Raw genomic sequence first — 11,378 nt, 5'->3', positions numbered from 1 at the left:
AAGATGACAGCGAAATCCCTTTTACAAGGTTACCTACCAAGGAAAAGAAGTGGTGATCCTTTGCTACAAATACTCAGTACATGTGGTACCCATCAAGTGATACCACATATCTTTTGCATCAATATCTCTAGCAGATGTGTTGGGCTTGGTCATAATTTCTTAAGAGATTATATTTTCATTTTTAACAAAGCTATTCCTCCATTTCAACTGCTTTTATATGCATGAAAAATCTATGGCCTAGTTGCACCTGAAATTACAATAGCTTTTTGGATACCATTAAAATACTGCTTTATTGAACCAGAATTTTAACTATGAGACAGTAAACGCTGCTCACACATTGTCACAGTGAATTTTTCTTGACATCTTTTCAAGTTCAATATTAGTGCAAAAAATTTATCTTGATTTAGTAACTAGACCAAAAAAGGTGGCTTCATTTGTGCATACATATTTTTCCAAATACGTATGTACTTGGATGGCCTTAAATTCCCCAAGTAGAGAGAAATGCTTTCCACAGAGCTGCTTATTTCTGTAACCCACATCAGACCTGACACATGAAAAATGGTGAAATTACTGAAGGTAGTCCAGCCTGAATAAGGACTACCTTATTAGTTCAGGTACTTGCATCGCCCTAATTTTCATATTAATCATGTGTCCATCTTTCTTTGAAATAGGGCCATCATGCTTCATGTCAGAATTTAGTATGTAAGTAAAATTCATAGTGCTTCAAATCTCACTTGAAAATATTTGTATGAAGAGAACAGTGACTAATGTTATTATTTCTAACAAAAAATGAAATTTATTTTAATCCTTTTGTACTACATACACAATATGAAGGGTTGGAAAATATTTAAAAAAAAAATTAAAAGTAGTTTGATAAACCCTCAAAAAACAACCCTGAAAGATAATAATATGGAGCTTTTCCTATTTAACAGAGTTGCTACACACTGTAATGCACCTATGTTATATATTTCTCATCAATTTTTACAGTTTCCACTGATTAAATATATATTGACTCATAAAGTATTACCATTACATCAATTGTCAGCAGATGCAAGAGTATGTCATTTAAATATTAACTATCATATAAAAATGGCAGCTTGATTGTTTGGAAGCAGTAATCTAGTGCTGGTTATTGCCACATTTCCCTAATGTATTAGGCAGCAGTCACAAAATGCATTGCCTTTCTTACATACCTACTACTATGAAACCAGAAGTAGCTAAGTTCTTTGTATATCTTGCCTTTCTCTTAATTTTTATTTATTTCTGAACTGCAGATTTCTTTGATCTGAATTGAAAAAATGCATTAGTGTAATATAAACAAAGATATGCTCACTAGAGTCAGAAATTACATGCATCATCTCTAAATCAATGGGAAAAATATACAAAGAACCAGTAACAGATATATTACTTTGTGCTTGAAATATTTTTATGACAGTTCCCATATAATATGGGTGCGATATATCATGAATCGGGTTGTTTACCTAAATTCGTAGTAAGAATGTACTTATTTATGTAAAGTATATTCTATTTTCAGTTCTTCAAGACTTGTCTTTTCCAGAGATGGTAAGAAGCTACACATTACCACTAATATGAAATAAATCCTTTATTCTATGCTAACTGTATGATCAGGTTACGAAGACACTTCACAGACCATTAAAACCTTATAATAATTGAGAGGTAATCCCTCATTTGCTGGCTGCAGCAATGTACATGAGAGAAAAACCATTCTTTTTTACTAATGTAACATGTAGAACTTGCTGCTATTGCAACACCTAATGTTCCTAGTGCCATATCATTTTTAATGCAAATATTCATTTTCTGCTTCCTTCTTACATTTTCCATTAAAATGCAACAGAAAACAGCATACATTTCATTCTATCCCTTTGAGGGTTGCATAAGCAGTTCCTGGGAGTATCAGCTATTGTATTGTTATATTTTGTAAATAAATATTTTAGAGTTTAAAGGGTAGATATTTCATCAATTTTTTTCTAGGAAATTCCTTGGCATTCTTTCAAACTTTTAACCTGTTCTTTAAGGAAGTGCTTTAGACAGCAGTTTTTAATGCAAATAACACCTTGTATCCCAAGGCAAATTCATATTCTAGTTAATAAACAGCATCCATAAATTTGTAAAGTCTTTAATGGCAACTATATAGAACTTTTCATACACGGAGGAATTTATTCTGCTTAATTGCTTTATATTAAGCAGTTTTCATTAGCCATCCTCTATTCCATATGAACAGAAATAAATGGAGTCAGGAAAATTATCTGTTCTAACCCTTCCTATTAAAAAAAAAAGTAATATTTTCGATGGGTTTTGTTATTAAAAACAAGGAATCAAATATAAGGAAAACTGATACAACTCCATCTAATCAATGTGAGAATTTTTAGTAAGTTTATGCATTAAAGATCTATGGTCTGTCTGAAATTTCCATCAAAATACAAATTCAGAGTATCTTACACATTCGCCTTCAAGTTAAGAGACTAATTACATTAACTGATTTATTAATAAATGGGGCTTTTTGTCTAATTATTGTAAGTACTAACAGACTGGGGAACCATTTTAAATGTCTAATGTGCCTTGAAACCATTTTTTTAGGTTAATTACATTTCTCACTGAAGTCACTGTAGATATGCCCCTTAGGTTTTACACCAGAAGATTAAAGAAAAATGTAAAGATGATTACCTCATTGGCCAGCTCCAGTAACACAGGGGCAGCTGCATTTTTCATCACCCCATTCAGGTACCTAGACAAGACAAAGCCAGATAATTTTGCAGTGGCAAGAAAAGGCCAGTTTATACATGTCAGCATCCCCTGTGAATCTCTTTCATTTGGGGGAAAATACTCCAGTACTTAATGGGAAATCTTTTAAGAAATAAGTATTTTAAGACATCACTAACTGTCCAGGGTTGTCTCCTGTTCTATTCAGCTGTAATATCTTTCAATCTCAATGAAGTCACTCATAAAAAACACAATAAATCACGAAATTAAAAAAATTGCGGCTTAATGACATACAAATTAACTGTATCTGTACTACTTTAAGATGCATCACAGACAAATAAACCTCTACTATTCACAGTAAAGATTTTTGGTTTCACGTGACCTTCAATTATGAAGGTGCACTGTATACCTTATTCAATTCACTGCTATGTACAAAAAAATATTTCTCAAATTTAATCCAGATTTTATCAATTGGGCAGTAGTTTAAATACTAAAGGTTTACTTGAGTGAAATCAGAGTCTAACAATTAAATTAATATTCCAAAACCAAAAAGAAACATTTTGGACCCAGAAAGGTTGATAGAAAGTCATTATCCTATCAGCGGCAAAGGCTTAATGTTTCTGGTTAAGGGTATTACACAGTGATGTTTCTGACCATCACTTCACACAATATCGCCTTCCTCCCTTCTTACTTTCACTGCCTGATGTTTACATTTTGATAATGCCTAAAACCTGTGTTCAAGAGCTGATGGGAAGAAGCTATGATATTGGAAGCCACTTTGTGCTTTGCAGCCATGTGGAAAAGAACAATAGTTACCAATATCTGAACCTGCTCATTTATCCTATCTGTATTCGCATAGCACTTCAATACTGACATCATTAGAAGGCCACAGCCTTTCCAGCTCTATCATTATCTATCCATCAGAAGACACTCTTCTGCTCATTAGTTATAGACATTAAAATTCTTTCATTTTACCTTTCTGTGGAATGGGTGTAACACCTTTATAAAACCTCTTTGCATAAGATCAGATAGAGGACTTTTTGCTTGCAAGTTATTCTGAGGTTTAATGAATAACAGAATTGGAAAAAACTTTTTGCTGTAACCTATTTCAGTTCTACACTAAAAAAACCATAAAACAAGATGCCTTATGGATGTTTATACACTGAAAATTTATAACAGAAAAAGAAAAGGAGAGATCATAAACAAAATACCTAACCAGGAACCTTCATTTGAGATTAATGTTCTAAAACATGCATCTAGATGATTGAACAGCAAAACTACAGTTGACGATGAAGTAATTTTCTGTCAGATATTTCTAATGCTACTGGCAACTCCATTATGGACTAACAGGTCTCACATGCTGATGGCAATACTGTTGTGAAAACTTTCTGATCCTTCTTGTAATTTGTCTTTGTGTTTGCCTAAATTTCAGAGTAGTAAGTCTCAGCAGGGCAGCAAAAAGTACTCTACTCAACTGTTTTACTTGCTCCTAACAGGGACCACTGGAAATGGCTACTTTCAAAAACTGGTAGTTTCTGACCTAAGAAAGCAATGACAGCACAATTATCTGCTTGTATGTTGGCAGAAATAGCAGGGAGCATAGCACACAGACCGGGGTTTACAGCAGTAAAATGGATGCTACAGAAGAGTAGAGGACGTGTTTGTCATGTTTACGTCTGAAGCATTTCAAAGTGGCTTCTCTCTCAAGTCGTCTGCCTCTGTAGCTTACTAAACACTCTACACAGTAAATCTACTAAAACAGGATTGAGATGAGTTTTCTAACTATTAACCAGAGCATCTCTGATTTTAAAACATGTGCATTTTATTTGGCCATGTTAATGCACCTGCAATATGAAATACTCAGAAATAGTGTAAAGAATGATTTTCCCTACTACCACCACATAGCTTCATACATAATGCATTAGTTATGTACTGCTATCATACTTCAGACTACAGAAGAGGACAGGAGACCAAATCCTCCAACCTGATGTGAGACGAACTTAATCATACCTACAACCCTATTGACACCAACAAAACTGCTGCTTTGCATAAAGCAGAATTTGGTCCCATGTTTCAGGTTGAAGTTGCTGGAACTAGTGATTTACACGTATGCTAAAGAAAAGGATTATTTGCACAACAGTTACAATTAACACAGACCACTTCACTGAAACTGCGCTAGTGAAAAATAATTAAAAACAATATTGTATATACATGGTTATTAACACAACAAAATTTTAAGCCAATAGTCTTCCTAAACAAGAATCAAACCTAGGAAAAGTGTGATGTGATCCAGTGCAAATTTTTACAGAACAGTGCAACTACTAAAAAAAGAAAACCAAATGCCCCAAAAAACAGCACACTTCACACTAGATATTCTAAACCACTGTCTGATATGATCAGGCTGTGGTTGGATTTTAAATATGTGACTCTGGCAGAAGCACAGTTATTTGTTTACAAATGAAGGCTTTTTGTTTATTTCCTGATTCACACAGATTAATACTAAGAATGAATATCAGACATCTATAATCACAAGTATGAATTCACTTGCCATGCATGCTCCTCAGATATGTCAGTCTACAAAGTAATATTTTAATTGCATATCTTTACCTGTTATGAGTATGTCCCAATTATGTCATTGCAATATTTTTAGTAAAGCCTACAGAACTAACAGACAAACTATAAGGTGTAGCAAACACAATTTATTAGCTTAAGATGCACACAATTGTAAAATATTGTAAAATGACATAAAGGTTTTCATCCTCCCTTAAAAACTATTTCTGACACTTCTGTTGATAAAACAGGAGTGATTTAAAAATTAGTGCTTTAAATGACAGTACATGAATATGTAACTTTTTGTAATGTAACAAAAACATTGTTCTAAAAGTACAAGCAACAGTAACAAAACGAGCTCTCTAGCTGTAAGGAAGCTGTCATCAATATTAGTCTTGACACAGAAATCCTACAATTACAAATTATAGGCAATACATAATAAATGCTATCACATACTCTGTAAAAAAATATTTGCTTATTCCGACTTAGAGCCAGGAAAGTAAATTCCTTCTTAATCAAAATGACCAAATACTGAAAAATTTCTGCATTTTCAGTGAAAAACATTTTCAGGTGAACCATTCTGTATTCCTCATCCCAAATTCTTAATTTATTTTTATAGAAAATTAGCTTCATAAGGTAATTTACTCATAACTGCCATAACAAATAGTAGCTATGATGACAGTCTTAACTGGGGTGAGGAGGTCATACCTTTGGTAGTAAGTTTCAATAGCTTCAGCAGTGTGGTGCTTGGCATGTGTTCTTTTGATTTGTTTCTAGAAAAACAAAAAAACAAAGAGTTTTACAAACATATCATAGTTCAAAACACAGAAATCATGACTGCGCAAACACACAGTCCTTGGCTACACTTTGATATATGTGAACCGTGGTTTTAGATTCTGTACAGAAATGACATTCAATCTACCTATTGAATTGAACGTCTTCAGACTGTACTGCAATGTACCATATGTAAAAGCCAATAAGGTCACAATAATTGAATCTAAATAAGTTTACTGAAGGCTGCAGAGGGCAAAAAAATCCTTGTTGTCTCTTTCAACCTTTGTTGTAATTTTCCCCAATTCAATTCCATCTAAGTCTGGTGTACTCTAGTTCTACAATTCAATTGGCATTTTTAACCAGGAAAAACATTGCTTAAAAACAACTTATTTAAAAAAACTACAAAAAGTAATTCCATAGAGACTTGCCACTTGACTGACACCTGTCATCTCATGATAAATGACTCCATTTTCTGCCTCTCTTGCCTTCTGCCACTCCGGCAATGGTCATTTATCATCATCTCTGTCAGCAATGGAAAGCAGCACTGACAGTGCAAGTCAGCAAACATTTAGCACATGGAACCACGCAACACAGGGAAATTATTATTGTCAGAATAATAATGGTTTAGCATAATTTATTACAGGTCCACCAAATAAGCAAAGGCTAGATGTTATTAGACAGATGGATGGGTAGGCTTGGCAGCCATCCACTGAGACTCAGGCGGTGCTTGATGTGGAAAAAGGAACATCCTCCAAACCAATCAGAAAGCTGGCAGTTCAATTACAAAGAAATAAAGGGACATTCATCATTCAATTAGGCACCTGTCAACCCTCACAAAGGAGAAAACTTCTAACCTGGTACTCCTGGGAGAAGATGCTCAGCAGAGTGGACTGCGATTGACTGGAACAAATAAAAGAAGGACAAAGTTAATTACTGGAGTGCACTGCAAAGAAACAAAAGAGAAGGGAGCTTCAAAGGTAGGCCTGCTGCCCTGTAATCTAACAGAACATGAAAACAAGTGTGGAAAAGTTGTTCCAGATGAACACCTCAGACAAAGGCTTCCTGCTGCTAGGTCAAGGAGAGAGTGTATGAGGGATGGAAGGAAAATATAGCGAGAGTTTCAAAGCAAACTAACATTGTCTGGGTGATTCCTTTTGCAGGTTCAGAACCCAGAAGTCCTATCAGAAGAAGGTAGTGGAGCTAAAAGGCAACAGGACAAAAAGGAAATTAAAGCAAAATTTCCATTAATAATTGATGGGAGTTAAATTCCATCAGCAGTTGGGAATGTGCTGCTTATTCTTTGGCAACATATTGAAATTCATTTTGTTAGCAGCAAGGGAACCTCTTCAGTAGCTTTCTCATATTCAGGTTAAAAACTTCCCCTCTATCAGAAGTAGCATATGGGACCAGTGGAACATTCCCACTGAAAGTGATGTGCTTTGAAAATAGAAACTTTCACAGCAGGAAGCTGAGATTCCCCTGAGTCGGTCATTTCCAAAAGCTGCCATAAGCTTCATTCATCTAAGGCTCCACTCAATGTCAAACACCTGGCAATGAAGCAACCTGGAAAGCATTCTTCCCAAGTGGGAATTTTTCTCTCTGAATTGTTAACATTTAGAAACGAGACAAGATTTTTTTTTCCCTCTGAAAGGCAATCAATACCACACCACTACTGTTTTCAATTGTCCTCTGTGGATATATCTACCTCATCACATCCTGAATACAATTAATTACTCCTGATATATTTTCCTACTACATGCAACTTGAACAAATTATAGTCTCAATAAATCGAGTTTTATGGTACAGCAAAGCATTATGAATAATTAACATTTTTTCCTTTCAGGAACCTACATACTAAGGCATAGCATAGGCAGTTCAAAGACTCCGCAATGTTTAAATCTTCTTTCAGTTTTCTTGTATGTACCTGTAACACCTGTACCACATCGTATTTTCATTAAACATACATGTTCTCCCCATACTTAAATGACTCTTCTTCCAATTTCCATACTTCAGAAATTCTAATTTAAGATAGGGAACTCTTACTCCCACTTTCAAAAGGGAATAGAGGCACAAATCGTTTGTTCAGGTTTAAACAGACAGTATGTATATGCAGGACGATATAAAGTTACCTCTAAACCAAACAGCTGAAGAATCAGGAACAAAGTGTAGATTAATGCAGCGCTATATAAAGACCTTACTAGTTTGTCTTATCCATAGCTGAGCTTCCAACATCTTTGCCATAACTCTGTATTTGGAGCTTGTCTGCCCAGTGCAGCATCTGCGTGACAGCAGTAAGGTAAGCCTTGATCTTTGGTATTTTACACATGGGAATGTTCACCCTGAGTACTCACCGAGACTGAATGTTACAGCTGTAAAAAAATTATAGCAACAGAAACTGACTAAAACACAGATTTATTAAATTAATGAATTACAGACAAAAGTAATTACAATATAATAAAGAATTTAAATATTTTATCAAAATAAGTATTATTTAGATAAATATTTACTTAAATATACATAATGTAACACATAGGTCAGGTGCTACGTACCACAATGCCTACCCAAATGGTGTAGCATCCACTTATGACAATCTTCAACATGCACATATAATCATTAGAAGTTGAACAAAGGAAATTAATTAAGACTATATACTTACACAGGCTATACACATACAGAAAGCTAAGATATTTCAAGTTGATTTAAAAAACCCCCAACCCTGCAGGCTATAAATAAGTTGGAATCATATGGCCCCCTAATGGCTCTTATCTTGCAGATTTCACATGGTCATAGTGGCAGAACTGAATTTAGAGAAAGATGTGGAAAAAAACAAAACAGGACGGCATTTGACCAGATTTCTGGTTCGAGTTCTCTCTCACTGATATAATTTTTGTGGTTTTAGATTATTCCTTGTATGATAACTGCTTTTATTGTACCATTATTCTGTTAAACCCACTGACATATCAAAAAGAATTAAGACCATTATCACTCCTTTTACACTCATGACTTAGTGGTGGACTTGGCAGTGCTAGGTTAATGGTTGGACTTGATGATCTTGAAGGTCTTTTCACAACTATATGTTTCTATGATTCTTGTCCATTTTATTTCACCCCTTGGGGTCCTTGGATTTTGACCCTCTACTTTCTCTTAGTTCAACACTCTTCTCTGATGCTTCCAACTCTTCAGATAATTTAGGACTCAGCACGAATACTAAAAAAAATCATTCCAATAACAGTGCAAGTTGGCTATATACTGGACTGCAGCACAGAAACTTTACCACTGTGGCAAAGAGAATTATTTCAGTAACACTATTCAAAAAATTTCAAGCCTTACTACCAAATGATCTTTCTCCTTTCCCAGGAGAAGTGGATTTATATCTTCACATGGTTGCTTCCATATTTCTTCTGGTTAACATAGTTCCTGTCTTAAACACTAAAACCACTTATCTGACAGTGTTTTCTTGCTACAATTCCATTGACACAACTTTTGGGCAAAATTAAATAGCTCCTCAAGACACAGCTGGAGCACCTATTGCAAGGTGCCATTGAGTGAACAGTGAAACGTCATGGTTTCAGAAAGGACTGAAAAAGGCAGTATTATGTGCTTGGAGAGTGGACAGAAATCATGAACATGCATTTGTATAGCAAGACAGCATGATCACAACTGCTAATACAGACAGCAGGGATACTACCATGGAAGCTATCATGACTTCTACAAAAGCAGCCAGGCTCCATCCATCCTCTGATCCTTCTATACAGGATTTCAAAGCAACAAATGAGCAGACAAGTGAATATAGCCGAGCTATTCAGGAAAACAAACCTAACACTGAAAATACTTCTTATTCAAAATAACATTTGAGTGCCTTCCATGGAATAAACTTTATAGTAAGCCTCATGGCTTACTTCAAGGCTAGGGATATACAGACATGTTTGTGTCAAGCAAGCTCTTTTGTTGAGAAACAACTGTTAGAGCCAAGGTACAGATTTGCTGATTTTCTGATACAACAAAAAACCCCAAACTCATAATGCTGAGTACTATCTAGTTAAAATAATTAATAAATTAACTTGTTACCCCTCTTGTAGAAGCAAATCTATTTTCTGGAAAATAGGCAAATTTTCCCCTTGAATTCTGTAGTGATCACTTTGTGGAAACATTTTCTTCCGCAATTCTAGATGGTAATGAATCTAACTCCCAGAGCTCTGTTCAAAGCAACGAGCCTCACTCTTCAGATATCCTCTTTTTCATGTACACTGGCATCCATAATGAATCAATTTACCTTTTGTTATTCTGTGTTGATGTCAGTGGCATACTTCCATCTGAATGCCTGATGTACTTTGTAGTCTTGTCAATACATAACTGGATTTGGGCAGAAAACTGTGAAATCTAAAATCTGCCTCAAAATGCCTATGTTTTTAGAGATAAATAACTTTTATTTAAAAAAAATGGAGTGTAATTTCTAGGTCCCAAGTGATATAAAGATAAAAAAATTTACTTGTAATAAAAAAGGGGAAAAGTATTACAGATCTCAAAAAGATCTGTAATATACAAACCCCACATTTAAAATGGGATGCCCAAGTCAAAATCAGTCCAGAACAAGTGATAAGAGAAATTATCTCTAAGAATTTAGAGATCAATCAAGCTAAAAAGACAACTGCAAGTCTGGTGCTGAAAAAAGAATATGCTTTCTGATCATTTAATATTTAAGAATAATATTTAGACCATTCTCTTCTAATGAATCCCAGAATTTGGTAGAGGAGGAATGCTATAATCCCTGGAGAGTTTTTCAGAAATGTTCTGGTTTGCAGTGAGTGTTCATATATAAAGTAGTAACAGATAAGTTAGTAGTTTATATAAGCAGATTAGTGCTTCATAACTAGAGTTGATATAAAACTGGCTAAGATCCAGCTAGTAATGATGAAAACAATTTTATTGGATCAGATCACCATCTCAACAAAGCAGGGCTGCAGATCTAGCCAAGATTTGGAGAGCTGTCCAACTTAATATTTGCTACTTCAGCCTCACCAGGAGAAAATCCAAACATAACAAATTCTGCAAATGTTATATTATCAGCCCTTGCAAATAATTAATTCCTTAGGGATAAGATAAAATTTACAGTTTTTTTACTTTATTTTCTGAGATTACTGAAAATATGAAGTTTTAGGTGCAAAACCAAGTTTCCACTCATTTCATCTATTTTTTTTTAATGAGTTTCATTTCCCTCATCTTTAACTCCACACTTGTTGCCTAAAATAGAAAGAGTAAAAACACAGCTTTATATTTAATGTATTTTACCATGGCACAAAGGAAGAGTATCTAGAGAGATTTGCAAAAAGAAT

General features: G+C 34.6%; 1 protein-coding gene across 6 annotated transcripts in view; it reads right to left on the bottom strand.

Moving 5' to 3' along the window:
- CDIN1 (CDAN1 interacting nuclease 1) overlaps positions 1 to 11,378 on the bottom strand; it is a 124,775-nt gene that overhangs the window by 91,915 nt on the left and 21,482 nt on the right. For 5 of the 6 annotated variants that reach the window (XM_039378314.1, XM_039378315.1, XM_039378313.1 and 2 more), the window contains exons 2-4: positions 6,900 to 6,945; positions 5,980 to 6,044; positions 2,686 to 2,746 (exon numbers count right to left, since the gene is read on the bottom strand). The exons of the other annotated variant lie outside the window; for it this stretch is intronic. In XM_039378314.1, the coding sequence (XP_039234248.1) occupies positions 2,686 to 2,746; positions 5,980 to 6,044; positions 6,900 to 6,945 (172 nt within the window). The remainder of the gene's footprint in view (positions 1 to 2,685; positions 2,747 to 5,979; positions 6,045 to 6,899; positions 6,946 to 11,378) is intronic. 6 annotated transcript variants of the gene reach the window in all.

This window comes from Pipra filicauda, unplaced genomic scaffold, assembly GCF_003945595.2.
Source record: "Pipra filicauda isolate LSUMZ 115617 unplaced genomic scaffold, ASM394559v2 scaffold134_size1991817_pilon, whole genome shotgun sequence".
Classification (NCBI taxonomy): domain Eukaryota; kingdom Metazoa; phylum Chordata; class Aves; order Passeriformes; family Pipridae; genus Pipra; species Pipra filicauda.
This window is presented reverse-complemented; position numbering and strand designations above follow the sequence as displayed.